The 14,205-nt window shown below is 40.7% G+C and overlaps 1 protein-coding gene across 4 annotated transcripts in view; it reads right to left on the bottom strand.

The window, feature by feature from the left end:
* The window catches only part of cadm4 (cell adhesion molecule 4), a 222,230-nt gene extending 210,866 nt beyond the window's left edge, over positions 1 to 11,364 (bottom strand). The window contains exon 1 of one of the 4 annotated variants that reach the window (XM_023330937.1): positions 11,023 to 11,364. In XM_023330937.1, the coding sequence (XP_023186705.1) occupies positions 11,023 to 11,152 (130 nt within the window). In that variant the 5' untranslated portion in view covers positions 11,153 to 11,364. The remainder of the gene's footprint in view (positions 1 to 11,022) is intronic. The other 3 variants (XM_023330938.1, XM_023330935.1, XM_005795938.2) reach the window with 3 other exon arrangements.
* Positions 11,365 to 14,205: the final 2,841 nt, after the last annotated feature.

The following is a 14,205-nucleotide window of genomic DNA, read 5'->3' as shown; positions in this document are numbered from 1 at the left end:
GGCTGAGTTATTGTTGATTCACAAGTAATACTGTGTATAAATTTTCCAGCCCCTGTAAAACAGCCTAGCTAACAGAATTAGACTGCAAATATTTGATTTAAACTGGATTTGCAATGAATTTAAATCACAAATACTTCTGTTCAGATGATTGTACTGCAATAGTGTTGCCAGCATTATTCTCCAGATTACAGATCATTTTAGAGCAAATACATTTGCAGTGTCCAAAATTCAGAAAATGTAGAACTTTTAGTAAGACAGCAGAATGTGCTTTGGTTAGCCGTGTTGTTATGTTTAAATGCTGTATAAATGTGGGATACTAATTTAAGTTCTATGGGTATTTGTAGAATAAACTAAAATTGTCATTGGCAGATTAGAGCTTTACAACATCAGTGTTTGGAAACTGGCCACACAATCTCTGACTGGTTCATCTCTCATTATATATTCACTAATTATAATAATACTTTTTTCCTTATGTAAAGTAGTAAACAATTTGTTAAAAAGTATTTTCTCTATATTTAGACCCAAAAACAGTATAACAGTAGTTAGATGTGGAATGCTTCCTCATTTTATGTCAGTTAGTCCTGGCACACAGAAATTAACTTTGCCTTCTGGTCGTTTCTGCAGACTCAAGCATACCTTCTGCTCACAGATTGTTGAGCTTTCATCTTTTCAAATCGAGACAGCAAGCCACATATATCAAAGTCTCCCAGCTTCAGAGGGGCCAAATATAATCAGATTTATCCAGTTCAAGTTTATGCAAACAGTGTATTGTAATATACTTCTTAGCATAATGAAAATACACAGCAAGCTTTTTGTTATGATATTTATATTATGCTATATATGTTAAATGCATACCTTTCATTTATTTCGCAACATTAAAACATAAAAAAAAAAGTAAAGTAAATTTGTGAATCACTTTAGATGGGCTGTAGTATAGCCTGGAATCCCGCTGACTAAAACAGTGGGCAGAGCGACATGGATACAAAAAAAAGGGATAGATGGTAGCCATCATGGCCTTTGGGAAGAGAGAAAATAATCAAGAATGAAAGCACATTCCCCCTACAGCTTTCTTTTATTAGTTTCTCTAGCAATAAACTATGTTACTGTATATGCAGTCAGGAGGCGACGGCTCCGTGCTGTGTGTACTCTCTCGCTCTCCCAACTCTAGGATCTCTATTGCAGACACAGAAAACACTTGCTGCCCATGCCTACGGAGTTGACAAAAGCTAAAAATGACTTGTGGAGCGATCAACAGAACCCCACTGGCCGATCCAAGCTGCTTCACAGCTCAGTTCGCCAGTATAGCCTAGTGGGAAGCAGTTGCTATGAACTACCGTTTCCTCTGCAACTGCGTCCAATGCCCAAGGTCTCTGTCAAACTCACTCAGTATCACAGATTGTTTGCCTGTTCCACTCCTCTGCAGCAATGACCAGAAAGGAGAGGCATGGTCCTTCTGTAGCTGGTGATAACATTATTCGTCCGCCAGATGGACACGAAGATAGGGACACATCTGTGGATGTGACTCAAGCACCACTTCAATCTGCCGCTGATGGTTTATGGAAGGTCAGGTGAGTGGGTCGGACCTGTTAACAGCCATCAGGTGAATCAGCAGTCATGCACTTGAAAGCTCCTTGAACTGCTCCATAGAAAATGAATCCAGTGAAAGCTCTCCTCAAGGTTGTTGGTGCCAGGCCATTTCTTAAACGGTCTCACCAACTGTAACAATGTGTGCAGAAACAATTGCAGCACCAATCCAATTTGGCAGAGCTACTTTCTTTTTCCTCTTTCCCTTCACTGCAGGCAGCCACACAGCAGTCCAACTTCTGTTTAGATTAAAGCAAACCCTCACTTGACGACCTTATGAATCTTAAAAGAGCCCAGCGAATGTTTGCGGTAAATCTTGGACCAGCAGATTACAGCAGGCTTTTTTTACCCTCTCATTTTTAAATCTTTGTCCATCTTTTTCAGACTCCCACCATCCTGCACATGGGAACAAGGTGTTTGGGAGGAACTTTTTTTGAGGATTGTTTTCATATGCTCTAAATTAATTGCCTCTAATTAGGAGTTGTTTACGGTTTGCTAATGAAGTGGATCAAAGCTTAATACCCCTGATATTGAGGATCTTGTCTAAGGCCCAAGGAAGAGTTGAGGAGAAAAGCAGACAGCGGAAAGAGTAAAAGGGTATTAGCAAAGTATAGTGGATCTAAAAATCTCACATCCCTGTAAAAGATGACAAGTTTTTGTAAACATTTAGACCAACATAAGTAAAAGTGACACTTAAATATTTAAGGGGGGAGGAGAGGAAGTAATGAGGCTGCACAATGTTTTGCTCAAAAAGAATTCAGCGGTTCTAGAATACTCTGACATTTTGTAGTTAGTCCTCAGAGAACAGTGTAAATGGTCAGATAATAGTAGGAAATAATTTTCAAGCTGCATGAATTTCTACCAGATAATCAGTGTGTAGTATCTGTGACGGTAACCCTAAGTAATATTTATGCCTGGGCTTAAGCTGCTCAGCATATAGAATCTCAGTCATCATCCCAATACCAGTATGTACAAAAATTAAGTGGCAAAGAAGTGGTAGGATACAATATTTAGTTGTGGTTGTGATGAAGTGACAGACATACTGAAGCCCAAGGAGTTATTATGGGAAATTGTGTAATGGTAAAAAAATAAAATAAAATCATCCTTAATCCAATTGAAAATTTGTGGATGGATATGAACAGGAATGTTGTTGCAACGTACAGTGTCTACGTAAACACGTGTCATCCTGATAGACTACAACCCAAACAGACCGATGCTGTAGAAAGACGAAAAGTTCTTTAACAATTGTTTGTTGAAGCAATACTTCAACACACTGTTTATTCCGTCCTCCTCACCCCCAAAAAGCAACCAGTGTGTGTTCATTTAAGTTTAAAAGTACATATTAAAAGGTTTCCAAAACATCAGAATGATTTCAATTAGGTTCTGCTGTTTTTATAAAAAACTAGGCATTCAACAGTTTTATAAGAGTTTTGTCAACAGCCACTTACACTCTGCCCAAAATAAAATGGGAAATCTAATATTTATCTGACAGCTATTGATGTTATCAGTTGTATTTACTGCAGTGACAGGAGTGGTGTTTTTTAAAGCACATACACAAAATTGTGTTTGCATGGCATTTGTAGAGCTAATATATTTTAATCTTTTGCTTACTTAATGCATTCTTTTTCAGCTAGCATCTTTGAGCGCTGTTAGAATATATAAACATTTGCTAATATAATCAAGGTTTGATTATGTTTGAGTGAAAAAAGAGCAAGGAAAATGTCACAACAGTAGCTAAGCCAGACATGGTAATAACTACAATGAATTTGCTACTCATGGGAGAGACATTTTAAGGGTTTTCTTAGACAGAAAACTCATCGGAGTCCTCTCTGGCATTGTTGTCTCCGCGCTCTGAAAATCTCCATCTGATTTCCCAGAAGATAAAGCGGCGCTTTCACTGGCAATTTTCAGCATCCGACAATCTCATCAAAGCAAACCTATTAATGGTGATGATATGAAGGAGGATTCTAAATGGCAGGTGGATGAATAGCCCAGTGCATGTGTGGGTGTCCAATTCTTCGTGTAGGATGGGTGAAAGTAGGAGGGCTGGACATAAGTTTGTGTGTAACATTTTCAACACTTGTTTGGCTGGGTCTTGTGTGTGTATTGTGTGTAGGTGTAAAAGGGCATGTATACACTGTGACCTCATTGATCATGACAACTTGTCCCTCAGGTGTGGTCACCTACACAGTGCTTGCCCTTTCTTCATCTTTATCTTTGAATATTGCCATCCATTTCTCTGTTTGTGAGCTCCCTCCTTCTCCTGACACCAGCACCCTGTATTTCCTGATCTTTACCCTCCCCTCCTAACATCCCTCTTCTTTCCCTCCTCACCTTTTTTTGCCCTAGGAATCAGTCATCCTGCATCACTTTCCCTTTGTTTTTTTTTTAAACACTCTTCTATTTTAGCACAGAATCCTGCAATCATTCTCTCGTTTGCTGGACTCCTCTCAACCTGACTTTCTCCTCTGCTCCACTGGTCTGTGACACATGCCCCTGGTGCTTTCCCTTCCCCTCTTGCTGTTTCTTTCTCTTTTTTGATACAGTGTGCAGCCATGGCTGCAGACATCGCTCCCTCTCTCCCTGTGACGCTTTCACTCTCCCTCTGTGACCCCATCAGTTCCTCAGTGCCCCAGCTAATCCTGGTCACTCTTCATCACCCAGCCTCCACCAGACACACCGACCTCCCAAGGTGGTGAAGGAAAATGTGGTTTCTTGTGGAGTTTCTGCACCCAGGCTGAAGTTTAAGCCCATCTCTGATCCTCCTTACCACCGAATGAGCACCTCATTACCAGCCATCCGTCCCTCCTCTTGTCTCACAATTAAGTCTTCCAGATGGGATGCGCATTAGCCTTTTGCTCTGGCAAAGTACACAGCTTCTAGCTCTTCAATTTTAGGCACTTGCCCTTTTCAGCTCAATCAGCCTCTTTGGCCCAATCACAGGTAGCGAGGACTCTGTTGCACCGCTTGAGTGAGGATAATCACCTTGGTTACCCGCGTTACTGGAGCCCGCTGTCTAACCACGTTAGCACTGCGCCCTGGGAGCTGTGGAGACAGGTGTCACAGCAGCAAGGGAGGGTGTTAAACAAGCCCAAAAGTGGAGATATAAACATTTACTCCCAGCCATGGGAGACTCGATATTAATAGTGAATAATGCTCACCCCGTGGTGCTAATATTTTCATGTTTTTCAGACGCAGAAGCCCCTCTCACAACGCCATTATTCAGCACTGACTGCCTTGACAGAAGTACATCTTGTGTTCTGGCAGAAAGAATACTTAGCAACTGTTTCGAAGAGTTGCACCAAGAAGTTATACCGGGACAACTGCTATTTACTGATTTCACAGTCCCAAAGCAAAGACAAATGTACACAGAGAAGGGTCAGCTGCTGGAGAAAAGCTGCTGGCTCAGGGGACGTTGGGTCATAGCACAGTGAGAGATTCACCCAGCTGGGGCCTTTGCTTTTTTTTTTTTTTTTACACAAAAGCCAATCAGATCAGATGAACCTAAGAGCACCAGATTGATTGGCAGGCTTCAGATGCCAGCAAACGGAGATGTCCTTGGTGTCCTACTCTGCATCGAAAAAACTTGCGCACCAAAGTTGGTGGAATGCCAGTTGTTCTCAGAAAGCGACACATAAGGACGACATAGATCACCATTATGATAATCACGGGCAGCACTATCTGGGGAATAGTAATGGGAAGGAGATGAGGTGGCCGCCATAAAGAGTGTTTCTACATTAGTATTTGCCCTGATTAGATTGACAGAAAGTTTAACTAATGGACAATTAAAAAAAATGGTCAAATGACATATAAGGATTCGATTACCATTTGGTGTCTTTGTGTGACCCTTTTAGTCATTGTGCTTTGTGTTTTCAGTTTGCAGAAACCTATCCCTAAAGGCGAAGCTCAAACCAAAGCACATTCCAGTAAACAGGATGTGAAAAAGGATGTGTGATGTGTGGGCTCAAAAGGACATGTCAGGTCTAATTTCCCTTTTCTATTAAAATCAAAGCAAAAACATTAAATCCTATCAAGACCAGGCTACGATACTAGAGTAGCTTATTGACTGAGTGAAATGGCAGATGTTTAAAACAAGAAGCTACACAGTTATTAGGCATAACATATTCTAAATCAATTGAATGCTGATGATTTGTTATGACACTTGTGTTAGAAGCAGGAATAACTGGAAAGTCTAAGGATTGTTAACAGGTTGGCAAGTGACAAATTGTGATGGCCAGTAAATTAATTGGGTCAGACCATCTCCAAAACTGAAGCCCCTCCAGCTGGGCAGTTACCAATATTGGTTTGATTTGATGAGTAAATGTTTTTAAAGATCAATTTCAATCTAAAATCTATGTGGGCCAAGTTCAAGTCAAGTCTCAAGAGCTTAGCGGGAACATTTAGGTTAAGTCTTTAATCTTTCACCACAATTCCAAACTAAGTCCCCAAGTTTTATGCTTCAAGTCCAATTCAAGTTCACAACTTTGAGACCATACCTAAGATATGCCTAACTTTCTTGCCCCAGCTCAAGAAATTGACCTGAAATTGCAGGCCAATTTGAGGTCAAATCCCCAGTTTTTGGGGGGCATGTCCAAGTAAAATTTCAAGTTTTTAAGGAGCAAGAACCAAAACAAGTCTCAAGTTTCTATTGACTAAAATTAGTTTTCTCACATCACATGCATGCCACCAAGTCCAACTTGGTGCAGGAGTAGAAGCAATGATTTTAAATCCCTAACCTTAAGCCTGACTTAATACATGGACTTTCACATTTTTGTTTATAGTTATTATAGTTATATTTAATTAAAAAAGTAAAAATACAAATTATTACTTATATTAGCAACCTCCATATGGTCCTACAGCCATCAGCAGAAATAAACCATGTGGTCAGAAACCAATATTCAGAGCCAACAGGAAGATCTTAGCACTGTCAATCAACCTTGTGTATTGCTTGATTGCAGCATTAAATAAAAAACCCCCAAAATTTAAAGATGAAATAAACTCTTTTTACTTGCACGTACTGTCAAAACATATACCAGAAAACCCATCTGTGTGACATTAGCATGACAGTCAGTCATTTGTACGCAGTAAACTCAGAGGGGACCATATTATTTCCTCAAATGATCTACACACCCCAGTTTTCTTTCATTGCCGCTTATATGAGATAAAGATTGTTCATGAACCCTAGCCCCACACCTCAAATGTGAGTGAGATCACAAGTATTCAGAGCATGAGTGAAAGTCAAGTATAAAGCACTTATGTTTGCAGCTTAAGTGTGAATCAAATTGAAGTTGCAGACTTCAATAGCTGTCACTGATATTTATCAAATGTGGTCTAAGGAAGAAACAGTTTTGAACACACTGCAGGGTCATTGGTGGCCATTGATGGACTTAGGTAGCAAAGATTAATCCCTGTAGTCCAATCAAAGAGACAAATTACTAAAGTTAAGGCTGGTTGTTAGAATAAACAATGTTTCACAGCTTGTGTTAGGGGTCCAAGGCTGCAAACCAGTAAGAGTGACAACACTGCATGCTTTACAAAACAGCTAATAGATCACAGGGTATTTTCCACCTTACATGCATTTGGAATTGGTTTTTGAACCATGCATGTTCATTGAGAAGATTCCCTCAAAGAGTGACAAATTATTAGAATCCATTATTTCTGGTTGGCTATTTTGAGAAAGTAACTGATAAGCTTTGCCACAAAGCAAAACTTTTTTAATAAACAATTTGAAGAGCACAACAAGAAGTCTAAGGTTTCAGCTTGAACTCAAAATTTCCCAGATCTATATCTAATAAGCAAAACATTAGATAGCTGTAAAAACAAGTACCGTTCATTGAGGACTCATTTCGAAACTACAGAACTGCCGATAACATCTTAGTGCCAGATAGCATGTTAGCAGTCATTCAAAAAAGGTGGTCATAATGTTATGCCTGATCAGTGGGAGGAAATGAGTAGTCAAGTAGAATAAAATATATCACCTGTGCAAACCTTGAAGCTTAAAGACTTCTACTTCGGAGTAATGGACCCATAAAAGCCCAGAGGAGAATAAAAACAAGCCACAATAAGCTCTGTAACTCTTTTGGTTGTGGCTTTCCCCGGGAGAAACACAATTTGTCTATGGAGCTTATGCTGAGGCAGTTGCTCAGCTGAGATAGTGGGCCACCCTGTCAGGGCCCTTTAGGACTGCATCAGTTGATCAAACAGGGCTGTGCACAACAGCAGCAGGCAGCATACCTTTAAAAAAAATCCTCATTTCTTCTTCTCTCTCCTGTCGACAGGCGCAGTAGCACTCTGCCAAGTTTCGGTTGTCCAATTATTTAAACTTACAAAAGACAGTGAATCAGAGGGGGATCGAACACAAACAACATCGTAGCAACACGGAGATCTGATTTTGCACTGATTTATACCGCAAACCAGCAGATGGCAGGGCAGAGAGCAAAGAGGCAAGATCTCGCTCATTTTAATTAAATTGTCGATGAGAGGGTTTTTTTTTCCTCCTTTTTTTGGGGGGGGGGTATCCTTCAAGTTTAGGATCAAAGGATACATCTTTCCAACCGGTGAAGGCTTTTTCAGCATATTAGGCAACAAAGAAAGGCACAGAAATAGCAGGCCCAGCGCAATATGTAAAAATGTAAAAAGGGTTTCTGAACTCCTGCGTAAGGCAAACTACGCCTGACAAGCATCAAATGCTGCGTTTGGGTTCTGACAAATTCTTACATAACCAACACTGCTCTGCTCAAAGAAAATCCTAATGTGTACATCTGTTATGGACCTATGCATGTGTGCATGCTTCTAGTTGTATACATACAGCATTTACCTTGATGCGTCTGTTTACGTGCCAAGCTTCCCTTCTGTGACTCAGAGCGACATTGATTTATGCGTGGCTTCTCTGCGTTTGTCGGTGCACTCACTAACACACAAGCACACACACACACACACTTAGACCGACTGTAATTGGTATTCAAATCTCCTCCCACAACTACGTCCAACTGCTGCTATTTTTCAGCCACTGGAGTCGAAGCCAAGGTCCAAGCGGGATGATGGGGAACAAGCTCAAACGGATGGGTCTCATTGCACACATTCGGATAAACAAATGGAGGTGATTTAAAGCGCATGGTGATAAGGCGGGCGGTAATGGAGGCAAAGGAGAGGAATGGGGATGGGGTGCAAAAATGGGTGTGATGGAGGGTGGTGATTAAGCGGCAGAGGTGGAGTTAGGAGTATTTGTTACAGTACGTGGAAGTTTTAGACTGCACCTTCACAAACATACAGCGCTGACTCTGTGTGTGTGCATGTGTGTGTCCCTCAGGCCTGCCTGTCAGACACACTGTGAAGTCTGCCTGACTTTCTTCTTCCACCATTTCCCTCTTATGCCTTTCTTGCTCCCACATTCTCTCCATCCCCATCACCCCTTGTTCTATAAAAGGAGGGACAAGTCTTCACAACAGAATCCTCCACACAAACACATCTGCATAATAACTTCAATCCATGTTTTCTTTCATTTGGTAAAACTAGCGACGCACCAATCAGTTAGAAAATATCCCTTATATTGTGTCTGATTGGCTGATTGGTGACTGAAATGTGAAAAAGTTGATATTTGTGAAATTAATCGAAACAAAGAACTGAATAATTGAGGTATATGCATAAACCAAAAGCGTGCCATTTGACGCACTTTTTAAAAAATCAGAAAAAGGTAAGGAACAATCAAAAATGCAAAAACTGAAAACCATATTGCAATTCCTTTTTTTGCTGCAATTAAAACTACAATGTCTATCAAAGATTCTGTATTAAACTGATTTATGTCATATATTATAGTATTTTAGGGAAAAAAAAAGAAAAAAAAAGAAACATATGTAGAAAAAAAGCTGAATCAGTAAGGTCAAACCTCAAAGAAAATCAGAAATAGTGCTGGCCAAGAAAAGCCTGATTAGTTTCCACATTCCCTTTAGAATGGCAAAGAACAATAAATGTTGTTTTCTTTATCAGAAATAGTTTCAAAACAAACAGCTTTGCAGTGTCTTCTTTACCACCTTGTGCCTTTAACATTCCTGAATCCCCCCAGCCTCATGTTTCTCCCCCGGCTCCTGTCAGAGGCTAGATTAATGACAATGATCAGCGAGCAACCCCCAGCTGAGGGTGCCTGCAGCTTAGCCAAAACCCTGCACTGTAAGCAGCACACGCAGCAGCTTCCAGCATCATTCAGACAAACACACAAACCTCTAACACAGAACTCCATTTAGACTAACATACTAACACCTACAGCTCATGCATATAAATCAGCCAGCCCTGATCCCATAGCAGACACACAAAAATACTCTCTGGGGAGGAAATCAATATGCAGGCGATGCTAAGGCTCTTATCAGTCCAACCATGAAATTTGCAATGGAGCAATGTGGTCCTCTTGTGTGAAAAAAAACACATCATGACTTCAGTGGCAGTGACAAAGGTAATACCTGACCTATCATTTAACCCTTTAACAGCCTTCAGAATGCTGGAAACAAAACCCTGCAAAGCAACATCTGTGTGCATCACTTCATCTCATTCACAAGTACTTATGTGTTATGGGTGGGACTTAAACGGCTTTGTTATGAGTTTGTGCTTCAGTTCCCTCCCAAGCAGATGGCTTGGGGCTAAAGTTGTTCTATAATCCAAATTTCTGTATTTGCAGAAGGTCCACTTGTACAATCAGCCTGAAGAAGCAGTGCAGGACCATCCCGAGATAAGGTGCTCTGCGGGAGCCGCTGCAGGGTTTGTAATACGACTGTTAAATGTTATTGTATTTGATAAGGAGGCGTATCAAAGGTCTGTTCAGACACACATCTGTGGGACATAAAGGGAAGAGCAAACACTTCCTCTTCTGTTCAGCGTTGTATCTGACACAGGTCTGATCCACTGCGGGAATTTGCACTCATGTAGCTGTCAGAGTGTTCAATCGGCGCAGCATGCACAGGGGACTTATGTCACAGGCTCCAGTCCTGCCATGCACATACAAAACCAGGACTAATCAAAATGCTGTGACGCACCAGGGTCATCGGAGCATGGGAAGACCCATTCAGAAAACAGATAAGCGGGAGCGAAAAGTCACAACAACCCGCGGGTTTCACTTTTGTCTTGATCGAGGTCTTCCAGGGTCTTTCCAGCTCAGCAACTGGAGCGCGGTGACTCACTTAAAATAAAACCCCCGGATTGCGCAAAATCGTCTCTAGCAATAATTATCATGTGCTGAATTTTAAGCATTATGATTTATACACGTGCTTTCGCCCTTTCCTCCTTCCCGCTCCACTTGCTGCCTAATAAACCAAAGCAGTTGGAAACATCATTCAGCTCAGAGAGGACTTGGACAAACTTGCCCACTGACTGAGTCGCCCCCCAACAAACTGACGGCTCTTCCATCCCCATTCACATCACACTCGCTCACTCTTTCGTCTCAAGTCTTACCGGTGTTCACCAAGCAGGCGGCTGTGATGATGGCGAGAGGGACGCAGTAGTTCCACACGCTCAGAGCCATTGTTGATATTCCTCTCTGATCTTCCTGAGTATTCCTCTTCCCCGGAGAAATCAGTGTCATGAACCCGCAGGTTCACACTCCGACGGAGCCTTGGGCGGCCGTGCACCACAGCGCGCGCGTGTGGCTGTGTTTGGATGTGTCTGTCTGACAGAGCGCGTGAAACTGTGCGTGTGTTTTACGAAGCGCTTCCTCTCTGTCACACGCGCGCACTTTCTCTCTCCCTCGCTCTCTCCTTACGAATATGATGGCTCTGCCGTTTTTTCTCGGTTGTTTTACATTGTAAATATATTTGAAAAGCTTGCCAGCGGGGCGGGCCCCGTGTGTCTTTCCGACCAATTACAGCGCGCAGGACCAGGTAGAGGGGGAAGCGGCTTGCGGATGAGTGAGGGCTGGGGCTTAAAAATATTGGCTAAAGGAAATAGGAGGGAAATCGGTCAGGAAAGTGTTGCATCCTTTAAAAACAATGTGCTCACATGTAATTAATTATCGAGTCTTTTTTTCTTTTCTTTTTGATGCAAATAAATTATTTGCTGATTAATTTCTATGGACAGAAACGTAAAATACAACTAGGTTTAAATTATTTCTGGAAGTCTGGGGCTGATTGAAAATATTTTATGAATGGGCTACAGATTAGGAAACATGTATTTATGCATATTGCATAATTTGCATAAATTGGTCATTATAAATCTGAGCGAACAAAGATTACATGTGGTAGTCCTCATGGCTCTGTTCTTGGGTCACTGTTAAGTTATATGCCTCAGATTATTTGACAGATCTCTTATAAATCATACAGTATGCTGTTGACACACAATTATATTTCTGTATTACCCTGTGACCAGTGTCCCATACAGTAACTGAATGTGCCAAACTGATGTTATGGATTGTGTATCAATAACATTTCCCCAAGGAATGTTTCTCTAATGCGGTTGTTTAGATAGAAGTGGTAGAAGCACTTTCTGCAGCCGACCTCATATCCAATTGAATGAAACCCTGAGAGATGGTAATTATCACATGTTCATCTGCACTAAGGTAACTGGTAATAAACATCCCATTTTTTGTCAAAACAACACTTATTGATAGTCAAATCAAATAATAAATGAAGGAAGTCATGTTTGATTTTATGTGTAAATTGCAATGATAGCTCTATGGCAGCATGAACACATATTTGAAGTAACTGTGGTATTTCCATTTAAGCACCTTTTTATGCTATTGTTTATTTTTAAGTATTTTCCTGCAGGGAGATTTTCTCAAGCTGGTATTATTTAAGTCATTACTCACCCGTTTTGTACGTGCAAAATGCGTCCGACACAGCGTTCACGCTAACATCCAATGAGACTTTGTGCCCCTCATTAATCCTCTGGCAGCGAAAGACTTGGGCTTTAACGCTGATTTCTCCATTGTTTCCAGCAAATAACTTTAAAGACCTGATTTTCTTGCCTGTTGTCAGTGTTGGCTGATAAAGCAAATATGATTTCAGGTAAGGCACTGAGTTCCACTACCTCTCCCGTTATAATGCTGTTTGTTTATTGGAGGTTTCCTCTACTTCCGCATAGGGGCGGAGCCGGTGATCTGTTTATCTGTGCTACCCGTAAATCCGTCCTAACTTGTGGTAATGCGCATGCGCACCAGAACACCGGCGTTATGTCAATACGGCGCTGCTTCTTGGCTTATTTACGGACTCACACCAGAATTACTATTGCTAAATCAGCCTGTTTAAAAAATGTCAGAATAAACGGTTCACTGTCAAAATAGGACCCAGTAAAACTAGCGTATGCTTTTATTTGTAGTTATTATAATGCTGTGTAATGTCCAAAAGGCCAGTGGATGCCTGGTGAAGGTCAGTTAACATTCACCGGTTTATTTTATTATGTCTTAACTATTTTGTTGTTTCATTTTCACCATTTCATTAGTTACATTGCTGCTTAAAGCTGTCTATCCTTTTTGTATGCAATCTGCCTGTGATCATTAATGTTTTTGAAAACTATGTTGAATTATCCTGTGTGTCAATTTTGCCATAGAAATAAATTTGCCTCGCTTGAGGTGATAAATGAATAGTGAATGAAATTGGCTGCACGGCATTATTTGCTGTGCTTGATAGCTACATTGCACTTCACATTAGTTTTTAAACAGAAAGAGTCAAGATAAGAGGAGCTATCTTTAATTATGCATTCACATGCAATTAAGGAAAAAAAATGTCTCTTCTTTGATCTGTCAGAAAAATAACATATTTTTGTGGTGGTGATAGGATGTTGTTGAATTTGGGGCCTGCAGGCCATCAGACGACCGAAGCATTCGCAAAACTTTCGTATGCGTTGACCCGACCCTTCATAAATGCCATGCTGAGTAGATTCTCTATTTTTATCAATGTGGAAAGCTCTCCACTGTTTGCCAGACTTAACTTTACAAGAAATTACTTTTGTTTTTTTAGTGATCAAATCATGTTGACTCTATCCCTTTAGTTAATCTTGTTGCATTTTTTTTATTTATTAAAAAGACATTTAATTTAAATAACTGACTTTTGTTCCAAACAAGGACTCATAAATGCAATCTGTGCTTTGAGTGATCTCAGTTTATTTGGCTAAATCTTTGCAAACAATGCTTACAATGGTCTGAAAACAAAACTTTTGCTCCAAGGAGCAAAAGTCTGGTTATCTGCAGTTTTTCTGGTTATTAGGTCGTGTTAGAGGGACTCTTTAAGTTTACCCGTATGCCACACTTCGCCCATAATTGTGTTTTCCAGTCAGAGACTTGCTCCATTATGAAAATTGTTTCTCTTTCCTCATCTCTGACTCTCCCCTCCCCTAATCTTGTCAAAGGACCATGTACTTGTGAGCCTGTGAGGCTTAAGTCATCCATTTTTTCTCAACTGTATCTTTTTCGCCCCCCGCAGGTAAAAGCTGGAATGACATGTCATATGTCTTAAAATCTGCCTTGGCCTCTCATCTGTCATAAACCCTCCAGACATTTTTTTCGTTTTTGGCTCAAGTAGACTGAATTTCCTTTAGGCCGTAACACATCAAAGTGGTATATTGATATTAATATTAATATTTTTACCCCTGACTTTCATAAAGTTGCTCTCAATTTTCATATCTTACCTCTCCTGACAGATATGC

The sequence above is a fragment of the Xiphophorus maculatus genome, chromosome 3 (genome assembly GCF_002775205.1).
Source record: "Xiphophorus maculatus strain JP 163 A chromosome 3, X_maculatus-5.0-male, whole genome shotgun sequence".
NCBI classification, from domain to species: Eukaryota; Metazoa; Chordata; class Actinopteri; order Cyprinodontiformes; family Poeciliidae; genus Xiphophorus; species Xiphophorus maculatus.
This window is presented reverse-complemented; position numbering and strand designations above follow the sequence as displayed.